This window comes from Amblyomma maculatum, chromosome 6 (assembly GCF_055883805.1).
Source record: "Amblyomma maculatum isolate TAMU_Amacu chromosome 6, ASM5588380v1, whole genome shotgun sequence".
NCBI lineage: Eukaryota > Metazoa > Arthropoda > Arachnida > Ixodida > Ixodidae > Amblyomma > Amblyomma maculatum.
In genome coordinates, this window is record NC_139349.1 from 36,061,374 (window position 1) to 36,077,747 (window position 16,374).

General features: G+C 45.5%; 1 protein-coding gene across 4 annotated transcripts in view; it reads left to right on the top strand.

The window, feature by feature from the left end:
- Positions 1–3,864: 3,864 nt before the first annotated feature.
- LOC146185510 (uncharacterized) overlaps positions 3,865–16,374 on the top strand; it is a 28,260-nt gene continuing 15,750 nt past the window's right edge. The window contains exons 1-2 of one of the 4 annotated variants that reach the window (XM_084606460.1): positions 3,865–4,199; positions 14,576–14,657. In XM_084606460.1, coding sequence (XP_084462586.1) covers positions 14,612–14,657 — 46 coding nt within the window. In that variant the 5' untranslated portion in view covers positions 3,865–4,199; positions 14,576–14,611. The other 3 variants (XM_084606461.1, XM_084606459.1, XM_084606458.1) reach the window with 3 other exon arrangements.

Below are 16,374 nucleotides of genomic sequence, written 5' to 3' on the forward strand. Positions count from 1 at the left end.
ATGGCACGACGCTTTGATTGCAGCACGGAAGGTGGTTTTCCTCGACAAACTGTCTTCTCTGGGAGTTCCTGCCTTCTGCGTCATTCTCGGGAGCCGTTTCTGAGTGAGGCTTCGCGCCTGTATCGCATTTGTTTGTAAAGGACGCCGTCTTCTTCAACCGTTGCTTCTGACAGTCTCCTCTCCTGGCACGCCTCCTGTCTTTGAGGTCGATATCGAATCTAATCACCCGGTTCATACTTCATTGTTCTGTGGGTATCGCCACGCTGCTTCATGTGTAGAATTGTAAGCATCCGGCAGAACGATGGAACATAGGCGAAAGGTGATAAGAGCGCTCGATTAGGTACCCTAGTTGCGTGGTAACCAGTGAAGAAAAGTAAAATTTCCCTTTTGCACCGCTAGCGGTCATTGCATTCTTCAATAGCTTGAAGTGAGAAATCAATGCCGACTAAGTACTTTTTCAAGTACTTTCAAGTTGGTCACGTCAATCACCGCTTAGAAAAAAGCACAGAGACCTCGGTTTTCCGACTGTAGCGATAATTTGTCATGCCTGGTTATCCCGTCTTCACCCGTTAAAATAAGCTTAGTCTAGCGTTCTTGTTTATTGTTACAAGGACACCGTTTATTTCGGAAGACACTAAAAACGTGACACTTTTAATGCAAAAGTTTTCTCGTCTCATGACCCTGTGTCACCAGACCGTGTGAACAGAGCCTGTCATCCGAGCGTGCCCACACAGACAGGTCCGTCATCCATTGAATGGGTAATTAATATAATAGTAAATTAAGCAATTATGTAAATAGTAGTAATAACTGTCAACGAAATTGGCAGATTAACGCCTTAACGTAATAATTAATTACCCGGATTAGTCAATTATTGATAAATTGCTTGACTCTTTCATAATATAGGTTAATTAGTAATGTAATTATTCATTTATACCATTACATAGATCGGTTAATCTGCAAAGGCATAAGTGAACGAACACGCAGCAACATAATCGGTAGAAGTAAAAAATGTTTTCTCATTGATTTTTTTTTTTTTCGTTTAAATGTTGCAGAATTTGTTAGGGACTTCAAACTACATGGTGAGCTTTGGTCCTTAGATCCTTGCCACTTTTCATTTTTCTTCAACTCTTATGTCAACTTCCTCGGATATTATTGGCTACTCATGTACAGTAAAATGAAGGCAGTGACACAGAAGCCTGTACTACTCTTCGATGATGTTCTTGGCCTCGCTATCTTTGCAATTTTGTTGCTGCTACCCATCCTCACATACAGCTGCATGCTCTTCAATTGGCCGTTGCCCGGCCAGTGAACTTTGGCAAGGTGCGATACAAAAACTCACTGATATCATCTTACCCTCGATATCATGTAGAACAATAGGTTAGTTCACCATTTATATACGCTCAACTCAGCTAAAGGATGACTTGTATGAACCAGAATTGTATGAATCAGTGCTGTGTTTATAGGTCAGGAAATAGAGCACATTGGAGAAAGAGAAAAGTATTGTCTAAACGAGCGGTGTGCACTTGTAGTCAGCACAGTACTCAGAAATCTTGCTCAATTTATAGCCCACCAAATGGATACTAGTGTATTACCTGCTTATTAGAAGATTAATCTGCCGACAAATCCTGTCTAGTGCTCCAGACTGTGCGCGCGCGCGCGCGCGTGTGCGTGTGCGTGTGTGTATGTGTGTGTGCGTGTGTGCGTGTGTGTGCGTGTGCGTGTGCGTGTGCGTGTGCGTGTGTGTGTGTGTGTGTGTGTGTGTGTGTGTGTGTGTGTGTGTGTGTGTGTGTGTGTGTGTGTGTGTGTGTGTGTGTGTGTGTGTGTGTGTGTGTGTGTGTGCTTACCTGAACATTCAAAGGATTCCGACCCCAGAATAAATCTTGAAGATATGTTCATCCTGGAGACCGAGACCAATTATCAAAAAGACTCCTTCTGGAATCATGGCATATACAGACGACCGCAAACTGTCAAACGGACAATAGGCAACCTTCCTACCGATTACTCACAAGGTCTTCGTTCCCTTATAGACTTGCTGCAGCCCGAGATGGATAATCAATTATTTATTTCAATAAAATGTACAATTGCAAAAAAATGTTGGGCCAATAGCCGAGCTAGTTTAGGCCCGTACAACATACGTGCGTATACATACATACATACATACATACATACATACATACATACATACATACATGCATACATACATGCATACATACATACATACATACATACATACATACATACATACATACATACATACATACATACATACATACATACATACATACATACATACATACATACATACATACATACATACATACATACATACATACATACATACATACATACATACATACATACATACATACATACATACATACATACATACATACATACATACATACATACATACATACATACATACATACATTAGTGGAGACACGCTAAAGGACATGTAACTAACGTTTTAAGGGTTAATAAACACGCAAACGTAGGATAAATGAGCTCAAAAAATAAACTAAAAAAGATATAAAAAATACACAACCGCGTAGAAATGAAAAGCAGGCATGCATATACACAAATTATTTTATGCGACTTGCATAATTGAGAGATTACAGAATACAATTCCCAATCTGAGGAAAATGAATGCAGCCAAAACATACACATTTGGCAGTGCGAGAAATGGAAGCATTTGTTATCTATCTTATTTAGTGTTATAATAATATAATTCTGTCAAATTAAAATCTTTTGATAGAAAGTAAAAAGTTGTTTAATTTTAATTTCAAGTGGAATGTTATTTCAAATTTTCACACCTACATACTGTATAGGTACTGGCCGTAAAAGTTTCTGATGATAGGAAGGTTGAAGTGAAGTTGCTTGCATTTCTGCCAAATTGGGTATACCCAACAGGAACACATCCGAACCCCATAAGATATCGTCTGCCATGCGCAGAGCACTCAACGTTCCTTCGCACGCACAGTGCCGACCATAATAATGCAGAGCACGCCTCGACGATTAAAGATGTAGCGCGTATGGACCCAAGCCACAATCATAAAGTTTCTTCGAAATCCATGAAAAAATTCCACATACACTAACTAAATGTGCCATTCTATTTGGGCCACACATACTTTACCAAGTAAATTTCTGGCTTCACCTGCGATGTTGGTAAAATATTTCCTACAAACTGCTAGAAAACGGAATAAATCACGAGTTTAAAAAAATGCAGTAGCCTTTTTTCTTCCGAGCAGAGACGAAAACTGACAGAGTGACTCAGCGTTTGGGTGCGCCATTCGATGCGGGATCGGAAGCAAAGGCATTGTTGCTACCGGTCTTCGCAATGACAATAATACGGCCCGAGAGAGAGCGGCTGAGTGAGGGTTAAACGGCGGAGCGCAACCCCAAGACAAAAGACAGCTGTGCGCGAGCCTGACGTCACGTCTCGCTAAAACGAAAACAATATAGTGGAAAGAAAAGAGCACGAAAGAAAAGGAACCGAAAGTCTCAAGACGTGGACGAGGCCTAGGGGGCAAGAAGGAAAGAAAAAGACGAAAAGAGCGGTGAAGGGAAACGCTGGAACATGAAAGTGCTCACGCAGCAGAGAAAAAACGCGAAATGGGAGAGTAAAAATTCGCTAAGGGGTGTGCTTTGCTAGACGAGAAGAAAGTCAGGGAGTGAGGAGCAGGAGGAGGATGGGAAAGGGCTGAGAGGTGCGGAACCGCCTTGACGATAGAGAAAGGCTGTCGGGAGGGGGACGGGGGATCTATTCCTGGATAGATTTCGTGTGGGTTCTTGGCCCGGGCTAGAGCCAGCCGCCGTCGGCTCCTGGGCAAACTGCGACGAAGCTCGGCGCATGTGACGCAAGCAGAGGCGGCGGCGATGATGCTGCCCGTGTGACTGGCCCGCCGCGCGGCGCACTCGGTGCCTGGCGCAGAAGAAAAGCACCGTCCGACGGGACTGGCACGCCACATTACAGTCTGATCTTTGGCCCGTGCGGATGCGGTGATTGCCTCCTCGAGGAAGCTTGATTTCGATTCATGTGCACCGGGGTTAACCCGTGAGAGGAGCGGCTTCCATATCCGTCGCGTGCGCACGCCCGCAAGCCTGCTGCTACTGCTGCAGGGTGACTTCACCTCAAGCCTCGCATCTCCGAATCCGTGTGCTGCTCGCTGGCTGCGGATAACCACACATCTTGATATAAGGTAAGCAACGAATGAGACCCGTCAAAGCTTGTTGCGTGCTGCGAAGAACTTTTCAGATTTCACGGCTTAGGGTCCCCGGATTATTGTGGCTTAGCGGTGAAAAAAAAAAAAAAAGACGAGTCCCATTACAAGCACTGTTCATTTCGTGATTTAGAACCTTTGCTATGATGCGGTGATATGCTGAGGCGGTAATAAGTCGAAGCGATTAGCATGGGAGCGTTTCCGAAAAGTATCCGGCTCGTTGCATTGCTCGTCCGCTTCACGTTGCCCATGGCCTTGGTACTGGAACGGGCCATCATCTAGGCTCTTTGTCTTCAGTTCCAGCTTCTAGCCAGTGTGTACAGCCCACGTCTAGGACGCATTCGGCACCTGCTGTTATCGATGTGCTGAAAGCGCTTGCTCTATAGTGCTTTACGCTCTTAAGCCTAATGAAAGCAGAAGCACCGGCGCGCCATGACTAACCCACCGATCGCAGCCATTGTTCAGTTCATATCAAAGGTTAGCGTCAGCTAAAACACTCTAGCGAAAACATGAAGTCAAGTATTTAAACCGGAAGTAGGAAGAGAAAACAGCGTTGAGCCGCAGTTTGCGGTCACGTCATGGCATCAAACCTCAGCCAGCATGGAGATACATTGGGCTGGCCGATGGGGCAGCTAGGAACGACACGGACAACTGCGCCGACCTGTTCTCCTCCTGTCTAGAAGATCTTTGGATTCCATTACGACCGAAGGAAAGCAGCTGGCGCAGCAACGTACCCAGTACTCTGCTTCCTCTTGAATTCCTATTTATTCAGCTAACGTTAGGACTTGTTGTTGTTGTTGTTCTCCTCTAATTTGATGGCACATACCCACACAGGGAGATCGGCCAAGAATTGGGGTGCAGAGATATTAGATTTTGAGATGTATAACTACATCGCAAAAATAAATAGAGATAAATGCTAGGGAATAGAGAAGGAAATGTAAATATGAAAAACCAAAATAAAAAAGAGTAAATATATACTAACGCACGCAGTAGGAGAATACTAAGATTTATATGTACAGATTAAAAATTCAAAGCATATTAGCAAGGTAGACGTTTTGTTTCTAGTAGGAAGTTTTGAATGGCGTTAAAAACAGACCTGTGGCTGTACCCAAGCATGGTGGCACCGAACGATAATAAAATCTGGCTGCTCATATTAAGACCCAGCTGTTGTAACGGCTCCTCTAAATACAGTTTTCTCATCATACTTTCTGAAAAGCTTCTCAACCGGCAAGCACGTTCACTTCGTCGTCTCAATCAAACCTCTTTTTTTTTTTTTTTTTTGCATTTTGCGCTGTAAAACAGCTTCTTAGGAACAAACGTGAGGAACTGGTTGCAACTTCTTTTTGGAACAGGTGAAGGATACGAACATTTATCGGCTGAGCGACAGCAGTAGGTGCGATAATGCTATTCAAGCTGCTGAGCCAAGCTCCATAATTTATCCTGCGGCAGAGTGCTCCAGTGGCACGCATTACCGTTGTTTATTCTTTGAATTAACTACAGTAAATTTATGGACAAATAATTTATATCTGGGGCGTGAAGGGTCTAAGTGGACAGCAGTGGGGGACGGGAGATATTACCCAAATTCTGTACTGGTTTTAAACTGCGCCGACTGTGTATCTTGACATTTCCTTGTGGGCGCCACTTCAGCTGCGCTCTACGTTGCGAATGCAAAAAAAAAAAAAAAAGTCTATTTTTGTTCGTTCAACGAGATATGCGGAAAGGGTTACATCGCAATGAAAATCTCACATTTTCCAGTCAGGGCAGAAGCATCAGAACTTTGTTCCTTGCCATTCGAGCACTTTTTTTTTTTTAGCACCGGCAAGGTAAAGTGGTTCAGACTGGGGATAGGAATGAAGTGCATCTCAAGGGCGTTCATTACTCGTAGGCGTTCTCGCGAGGCCACTCTCAGGGGCCATTTTGGCCTAATCGCGCCGTCGAATTCGCGTTCCATCCCAGTTTATCGCAGCAGTCACGCGCACTCGCAAACGCGCACTTCCAGAGCAGCGATGCCGATAGCGAGGCGCGCGAGCCTTTGTCGTCGATGCTCCTCCCCCTAAGCTGCCCCCTTCGCCACTGTTACTTCCTTCCTGTGGATCGGATCAGCTTCAGTCAAATACAATTCAACGTATACTGCGCGTCAGCGATCTTGCTTTGGGGCGCGATGAACAAGCGGCGCATGCTCAGCGGACTTCAGGGACACTATGTGCGTCTGTGTGTGTACTCACGCCCTCTTTCGACGCAGTATAAATGCCCGGTTTATAAAGCAGATTACTGAAAGTCGTACGCAATGCACTAGAGCATCAGGGTGATAAAGGGGTGCAGCTAGATTGCGCTTTCATTCTTTTTGAAGTGTTCCGGGAACAAGGTATATACGCTCAAGAGCTGGAGGATACGCATCAGCTGGATCTCTTTCCTTTATCCACGCTACCATTGTATAGCTTCACTGGCGTGTTTGAGAGCACAGCAGCTACACAGGCGCCAAGAAGACTGTGCGAATGTCCGAGAAATCCACGAATCAAAATCTAATCTCAACGCGCACTCGCCTCCTTAATCAGACTGATCTTCGAAAGTGGTGCAGCAAATCCCTTTGCTACCTCTCGACCTACTCTTAAACTCCGCTATTCGGAGGCACCCTCAAACGGGACGTTATGAACGAGTGTTGGTACACTGGTGCGTGGAAGGCGCACACAGCGCCAAGAGCAAGATGTGGCTCATGGTCGCAAATTTGTTAGCCCGCCATTCCGGAGCAGACAAGGCACAAAAATGATTTGAGCTCAGTGTCACGTCTCCAGTGCGTCACGACCAGTGTCTCAGTTCTAGTTTTTATATGCGAATTCAGGTATACAGAACGTCACTCGCATGTTATTTTGGTGGCAGTGCTTCAGTGAGGGATGCACGGTGTCATTTACGTGGTGACAAGGACAGATGCTGGTGCCCTGCAAATGCAACTGAACCTCCGACCCACATGCTTGGAAAATGACAGTGGTAACTTTTACTTAGGCGCGCTTTTGTAAGCGACAGGGCTAGAACGCGATGAAAAAGTTGTAGCTACACAAGTGGCCAGACGAAAGCCTATTGGAACAGACGAAAACACTTTAATCTGATTAGGTTGCTTCCTCTAAACAACGAGGGTAATTGTTTTATTCGTTCGCGTTACACTGTTAACCGGGTCGTGAAAAAGGTAGCTGACTACTAATATCGAAAACCGGCTTCTAACAAAGGCATTATCGCATGCATTGAATACTTCACTGAGAAGCGGTTGTTAATTGAAAACTTTTGCCAATGCCGTTCCTCACCGTCTGTCCTAAAAATTTTCGGTTGAACAAGCCTGACTTCAGAATCCCACTTAGTGAATGCATGGTTGCCCGCATGCTAAGCACTACGCATGCCCCATTTCTTCAGTTCAATACTTACCTTCAGACCATTTTACACTGCTGAAATATGGCAAAATGGGTGCATGTATTTGCTTCAGAACGGATGAGTGCAGATGAGTGCAGATGAGTGCAGATGAGTGCAGATGAGTGCAGATGAGTGCAGATGAGTGCAGATGAGTGCAGATGAGTGCAGATGAGTGCAGATGAGTGCAGATGAGTGCAGATGAGTGCAGATGAGTGCAGATGAGTGCAGATGAGTGCAGATGAGTGCAGATGAGTGCAGATGAGTGCAGATGAGTGCAGATGAGTGCAGATGAGTGCAGATGAGTGCAGATTAATTAAGTTTACGTCTTTCAACCTTCTCCTCAATGCCCCGTTCTCATATTTAGCTTTTTTTACATCATGAGTAATTACATGGGCTGTCTGAAATTCTCGCTATCCTGGTGGGCATAAACTTTCTCGACGGAGGATTCAGATGGCGCGTACAGTTGGTGTGTTGGCTCATCGTGCAGCTGCGGCAACCAAACTTTCAAAAATACCCCCGGTCCCTGTAAGTGAAACGCAAGCACACGTGGTGACGAGTCTTTGTCTCGAAAACGCGCTAGCCCCGCAGCATTGCATGTTGGGACAGTGCAGGGGCAATCCTTCTAGCCAGTCTCGGGGTAACATTTTCAGATTGTGACGTTTTTGCTAGTCTGGTGTTGCATTATGTCATTAGCCCGAACTGATCGCAGAGCGTTCGTCTTCCATACGAGCACCGCTGTAAAATTATCGCTCTCATTACAGACAGTGAATATATGATAAATGTGTTAAATAAAGTGGTGTTGGTTTTCTAAACATCTTTCTCGGCTTATTTCACTGCTCACTCCCTGCCGATTCAACGTACAAGAAGCTTGTGCAGGGCTCTTTTTTTATTGAACATATTAGCCGGTTTCACAGGCGTGTTAACCTTTCGGCGCTGTAAACTAAAGTACCTTGCTTTTCCATTAGGTTGCTGGCCTTAGTGCATTGTCGCATGTTCACGTATAATCATGAGACTCATTATGTTCAAACCATAACCTAATTAATTTCGCCTGACTTTGTTTATGCTAATATGGCCGCAAGGAGTTCTCGATCGCCCCCTAGAGTTATGTACCCTTCAACCGTAGCAGGTGTTGCTCAACGATCCCTAAGGTTCATAAATGTACATTAGAATCGCACGCTGTGTCATGAGCTTGAGCTTTCGCCGTGTGTGATTGTGGTCTTCATAATATTGTGGTCGTAAGGCAGTTCGGTTTAATGAAAATAAACCGTCATGATGCCGTTACATTCACGGAAGACAGTCGCTGGAGGCATTTTGTTAGCTTGTTTGTAAGCTTGAACGCTTTCGTTTAATCGAGCGGTTTTGCATTCTACTACCGGTTTCGCAAGGTATGGATGAATGGGCGTTATACAGTAAGCAATAACTAATCTCTATTTGTGCGGAAAATTGCAAAGAGTCAGCACAGATAAGATGTTATTATGCATTGCACCAGAGAATATTTTGAATAGCGTTAGTAAGCACTGACGTCACCTTATGCTGCACGTATCGCGCTTTAATTGTACTGTTAAGTCTTTGTATGCTTAAATACTTTCGTTTAATCGAACAGTTTCGAATTCGCCGACTATCGGTGTCGCAACGTACAGATTAACGGACATTGCGCAGAAATCAATAACCCACCTCCAACTTGTGCGGTAAAGCCCACTGCACAAGCAGAGACAAGGTAATGCTATCACACACTACAGCGGAGCACATTTCGAAAAGCGTTGCTAAACACTGACGTGAACTGACACTGCTCGTATCGTATTGTAAGCGCGATTAATTCCTTTTTTTTAGTTATCGCAGCACAGTGATTCTGCATTACACATGCGATATATTTATTGGGGCAGCAGTGTATCGTAATAGAGAAGTATCAAGCACTTGGTTTATAAAAGCGTGTTGGTACTTGCTAGGCTGGTGCTACAGCGCTGAAAAAAAAAATATATATATATATACAGTTAACGCAGGCATGGGATAACAGTCCACACTTTTATAGAAATATTCAACCAAGTGCCACTCATCATGACCGAATGTATAATACTTTACTCGGAAGTGAGTTCTCGATGACAGAGCAAGCCAGTTTGAATATTTTGCGTTTAAAGCCACCTTTTAGAAGGAAGAAAGATTAATCAAGCTGCCGCAAGAGAAGCTTTTCTCCCCTTCTCTTGTCCACGTAGTTTGTCGATCGTCTGCACATGTGGCGAAGCTATGTTGAAACTCTCAGCAATTTACTTGAATAAACTACAACATCGATACAAAATAGAATACATCAACCGAAGAAGAATTCAGCTAATCTTTTTGCGTTTTTTTTCCACACCTGATCTTACGCTATTATTTCGGTGCAGTTTATACAGGATCAACGAGCTCAATTTCCTACTGGCGATACACCTATGTCAATACCCTATTCATAGCTTGACCCTCCACGAACGCTGTATATGAGTGTCTCTCACTTCGAGTCGGGATGCACATGTCTGAGCGACACTGAGCGAGGCAGGCATCACCGAGCGACCCAGTCGCTACTCGGTGAACCGCTCATACGCGTTCTTCACTGTCCCCTTCCACTGCAGATCCCGTTTTTGCTTTCTCAAAATAGTCCGCGCGCCTGCAGGATTCCGACGTCGGTGTGGCCGCCAGCTCGGTCGTTAGTCTCGGTTTAGTTTTGTGCTTGTTTTCGCCAAGAAAACTCGTGGGCAACGCGGGACGAATTGCCTGGTCTGTAGATCGCTATCGGCGACATTGAAATATGTGTACCGCGTTGTGTCCTCGTGCGAACAGTTGTCGCTGCAGTTCCCGTTCCTGTGAGCCAATGCAGCGAGACGAGGTGGGAGGCATAGTGCCAACGTGCTTGTCCCTGCCTGCCGGGCTTATCTTCATACAGTGTTTACCGTTAGGTGGTACACAAGCTTTGGGCTACAAGTGTCACGAATTGGACACAAAGATGAACTTCATAATATTCTTTTTTCTCACTGCCCTGAGCGCCCTCATACAAGTACGTGTGCCGATCGAGATTCTATTTTGAACGCCCACGTACCGCCCGCATTGCGAGCGTGTCCTCTCCAGGGACAGGATTTTGTATAAAACGCTGCGCTCCTGTGAGCAACAGTGCCCTCCGATAGCTCAGGGGCTCATTTCCAAAAATGTTCCGATTTTATTTTGGTGACTGTGCAACGTTAGGGCACGCATGCGATATTTCGAGCAGTGGAGAGCTTGGCGAGAGAGCAAGGGCCGTCGGTGTCCATTAGCTTCGGATAGTCGACCTGAAATGGTATGTAGCTAGTCTCCCAATTCCAATACTAACAAAAATTAATAGTCAATGAATATGTCAGCAACTGAAGGATTAAAGAGTACTTTTATGTAAAGTTAATCAAGAAGGTATCAGGGGTTTTGTAGCCAGAGGTACTGGCAGGTCTTGGTTTCGACCAAGCAATGGACTTATGTGGAAAAAACGACAAATTAGATTTAATTTTCGGTAAAAAGAAGTTGGAGGGAGTTGAGTTCCCCTTCAGGTAGTGACGTTGGGAAAACACTCGTTAATGAGGATATCAATGTTCTTATTGTAATGATAGTTCGAACTCGTAAATATTCACATTACTCGAGGACGGGAAAGGAAGGTTAACCATTTCTTTACAACATAAATAAGAAAAAACGAGCAAGGAGAAAACTATTTACAACATGAGTGAACCGTTGATTTGACAAAAAAATGAGCCCTGGTTTAACCCAGAGCGCTTACTTTTATGCCATCTGTCTCCGCCCTTGGCGGGGATAGCAATCATTAGGCAGTGAGGGAACACCTCACCAATCGATGGTTAGGGAAAGGGAAATTACGTTTGCCTCAGCTTATCAGACTGGGGAAGGGATATCTGCTAATCGAATACCTGAGAAATGAAAGGTCCCAAGCAAACATACAAGCAGCCCTGAAGTTACTACATTCCGAACCTCTGCCTTCGCCTACGTTTTTATTTCCGGACACTTGCATACAGGACAAACGTATGCCGTGATAACAATCACTTAAGGTTGTTCATAAAAAAAAAAAAAAAAAAAACAAGAAATCTGTCGTTGAGGGGTAAAGCGCTCAGTGGCAACTCCAGCTTAACCACTAGGCGCCTCTTCTGAGCACTCAGATCTCAAACGGCGTACAGGTCAACCATCGTACACCTGCTTCCTCACAATAAGCTATATATGCAAATGAGCAGAGGCAAGTACGCGCACGTGGCGAAACAAAAGGGCACAAAAAAAAAAAAACGTCCACTGGCCACAAAAATGACGACTGCATGCATTCAAATACTGAATATTGTACAAAGCTGCGCGCCGAAGAGACATCTGTGGCAGGAAGGCAAGACGGGGACGGAACGAGAGCGCTCTGGCGGCGGTGCCACCGATCCTCGGTCGTACATCAGCGGTTCCACCAATTTGGTAGCCCCTACGTGCGGGGTTACCGGGTGCACACTGACACTTCGAAGCGGCTAGCTTGCGTCGTACGCTCCGTGTGGGAAAATGAATGCCGCATTAGAAAGTTCATCGAACTTCACAGGGTGGTTCTTTTCTTCATTCCCTACCGTTGAACCTTACACCTGCTGAAAGCCTTTGAGGAGATCTCACTGATAAGATTTAGTACAGCTCAAAATGGCTCGAAAGTCTGTGAACAAAAAGAAGAGTACAGAGCTTCCGCCTTACGTGTTAGACACTCGATGCTTTCTCATCTGCTCGCTTTTGAATGGAAACGAGTCCGCCACCGCGTTTCACGGGCACTCTCAGTCGGGCAATGCTCAAGTGCGCAAGATTTCTGCTCTGGCTTTCAGGTCCAGTGTCCTACGCAACTTTCACTTCCCGCATGCGCCAGCGTTTGTTTGCCTCGGCAACCCCAGTCGTCACAATTGTCTACTAGAGCGCGAGAACCGCACTCTTCGTAATCGCGGTGTAGCTCCCGAGGGCTTCTGCAAACATCCTGCGTTTATGAGCCGGCACTTCTTTTATTATTGTTATTGCCTCTGCCAGAATTTTCCGTAAGAAAAGAACTCTGCATGGCGAAGCGAACGGGCATACCGTTAGGCCATATCGGGACGGGCTTTGCAACTACGTCACTTCCAGTTCGTTTCCATGACAGAACCTTTTGTATTCACGACATCTTTTACTTTCATATCGACCTAAGCGTGGCTAGACAATGGCCCGTGCATGCTCTTTTCGTTTGTTGATCTGTTTACTGCGACACATTCACTTATTGCGCATAGTTATGAAATCTCGCACAACCGACGTCTGTGGTCTGCCCGCAATTTAAGATTTTATGGTTCCTTCAAACGCGACCTGTGCTAAGTGCGTGGCTCCTAGCAAAGCACTACTGTTATTTTTAAAAGCCCAGCACTAACAAAATAGCATTCAAGAATTCATTAGGAATTCGATAAAAATGGCGAAACGGGGACATGCCACGTACAGGTAAAATTAAGTTTTTGGAATGAAGATCCAAAATTAGGCAATAGAGCGAACGACCCCAACAAAAACAGAACTGCACTAATAAAGAGACGTGGTGAAAAAGTGGGGCAGCAGATGCTATTTGGTTGCTTTCTTCACACGATAACGTCAGAGCACCGTTACACTGAAATCCAGCCGCAGAGACGAATTCCCTGATAGGTCGAGGCAGGTACGACGTCATTGAGGCCACGTGACCACGAAGGACCGATCACAACACCACAAAAATGGATCAGTTTCTAAAATGGCCTCCCGGCCAACCCGAAAATGTCGGTCTTACGCCAACCACCATTGGATGTCGGTTGACGTGCGAACGAACACGGGATGAAACCAACGCAAACGACAGAAACTCAGTTGAGAACTTCGCATTCCCTCTTAAGTAATGCTAAGTGCCTTGATTGTTTTCCTTTTGCTGCTTTCGTTTGTCTATCACTTGTCTAATTTCGACTTCAATGGCACAGAAAAAAAAAAGAAAGCGTCTTAGTACGATTCAACCTTATCCTTCCCGTGGAACCACACATCCCAAAAGTGTGCGTACAACAGGAACGCAAAACGCTGCTTACAAGTAAACGATAGAGCAACGTTTTCGGATAGCCTTGTTTGTGGGGAGCTCTTCGAGAATGTTCCCTCGTAGACGGCAGTGAGCTTGCGCTCCAAGAGCAGAAATGAGCGACCGCGATGATAGCGGGCGAGCTGCACCGTCAGTCAAAATCCAGATGTTCGGTGCAGCGTCAGAAAGCCATGGCCACTGCCCAAACAATAAGCGGGTTCGGATACAGTCAGTCTACTTCTCTAAATCTGTCTTTCAGTGCACCGCATTTGCTCTAAAAGTGGGTCTTAACGGTGACGTTGAATTGATACACAGTAACACCCTCTGCAGAGTCACTGGCTCAAAATTGGGTGTTCCTTCGAGATGGATGCGAAGTATGCGCAACTAATTGTTTCGAAAAGATAAGAGCTGTCTCGCTTCTGTAATACAAGCAATGCTTTATCAGCGCTGCACCTAACTTCGCGGTGCGAAGCGCAAGCCCGAGGGCTCACGCGCTTCCGAGGGTGAATCACCCCCTCACGGAGGCCAGCGATCGGTATATGCCCTCAAACCCTCCGCCATCGGTTCGTCTCCTCTCCTCCCGCAGGATAACCAGTATCTGTAACATGGTCTACCTTTATCAGTGGCCTGCACAATCGCGCACCCTCCGCCAGGAATGTTATCGCTGTCCTCTTGTGCGCGATAAATTCCGGACAGTACCGGTCGTGCACTGTTCCGCGGCGAATCTTTTGTTTGTATTTTCGTTGGTCCATCCATTGTCTTAGGCAAGTTCGCCCCGCGCCTGCCAGTCAGTCGACGCGAAGCCGAGCTTGGCGCTTGTTGCATTTACATTGCTTCTGTTCACGAGACGCGAGCGAAACCTCTTGGAGAATTTGGTCCCTGATCCATGCTCTGGTGTCCCGTCTTCCAGGACGAAGCCAATGATTGCGGCGCTACGCTTTCTCCTATGGCATCTGGAGTACACGTAGACCAGGCCTTGGCCCAGATCAAAGGTAAGTCACTCTAGTCACAAAACACTCATTTTACTGGCCCTGGGTTTGATTCCCGACTCCTCCGTGGTAACCACTGGTGACACAATAAGCACAAGCTTTCCCCTGGCCTAGTGACTGGCTTCTGTAGGCGTTTGCTCGGAAAATGAGTCGTTGACCCCTAGGTTTGTGTGTAACCAGTTGCAGTTCACTTTGTGGTAGCAGCGTGATTGGCTCGTTTCAATAATTGCCGTAGCTAGATTTACAATCGTACCATTATTTTGCCCACTTTTCAATCACAGAATGCAATGTTTCTGATGAGGATAAGTTTGATTACGAAAAAAAAGACTTCACAAAACGTAATTAGTGGTTACCTTTCACAGAGCTATGCCTACAATGACTAGAGTCGCGAGCAAACCGCGCTCAAATAGGCATTCAGTTCAGTCGTGTCAGACTCTTCGTGATCCTATGAACCATGTCACGCCACGCTTTCCGGTCTTTCACCATCTTCCTAACATCACATAACTTCGTCTGCAGTGCCTCGAGGATGCCATCTAACCATCGCGTTCGCTGCCTACCCCTTCTCCGGCGACCCTCAACCTTTCCCAACATCAAATCTTTCTCCAGCGACTACTCTCTTCTCATCAGATGACCAAAGTAGCTGAGCTTTAACTTTAGAATTTGACCCTGCAATGAGCAGTCAGGGTTTATGGTCGACAATATCGACTGATTTGATCTTCTGGCAGTCCAATGAACTCTCAAGTCTTCGCCAGCACCACAATTCAAATGCGTCAATTCTTCGGCGGTCAGCCTTTTTCACAAGAACTGGTTAATCCGCTTCTTGAGTCCTTTTAAATGATCTCGCATTTCCAATACGCGTTAAAGCTTAAATCTGCATTCCTATCCGCTGGTCATGCGGAGTACGTTTAGTTTAAAATGCCGTCACTAATGCGAAAAACTGTACTCCCCTGCACGCATACTGCGCCGGGTTGCCACACTTGACATAAGCGTGGCTGCCATAGCGCTCTGTTTCCCGATGTTTACTTTTCTTTTTTTTTTGTGTGTGTGTGTGTGATTGCAAACAGGTTACTTGGGGCAGGCGCCGGAAAGCTAGCTCAAAACTGACGCAGCGGTGCCGGAACAATTGTCCCTGTTATCGCGCGCATGTGACGCACATAGCTTCGTTGTCACGAAGCGATTTCCCCTGCATTTCGCTGGGGGCGTACAACCGATTAGGATATGCAGGTTCCTTCGCGCAGGAGCCTACAGATTAAAATGAAGCCTTGATTGCCGCACGCGCTTCCCAATCATCTGAAAGACGTTTATCTTGTATAGAAACAATGTCTAAATGGACGCACTTACGAAAACAATAGCATGGGCATGCAATGGGGCATGGACCATCTAAAGGTCATTTAGTGAATGAAGATTCCCGCTCTGTAGAAAATCGGGCGCTTCCCTCTATTTCCTTTTTTTTTTTTCTCTAGCAATCCTTGTTATAGAGATTGCTAAACAAGAACATCTCGCTAACGGTTTTCGCTCGGCGAAATAAAACTAAAATACGTCCGGTTATCAATGGAGCCACATGTAGAACCTGAAGCCGATAATGCCCATTAAATATAGTCTAGAGAATATCTGTAGACCATAACTTCTACTGCCATACCACTTAATTTTTGTCAATAGACAACTCATGTCTTATCTATGAACTAAAGTCCGTCTTCATTTCCTATCCTCTACACATTAT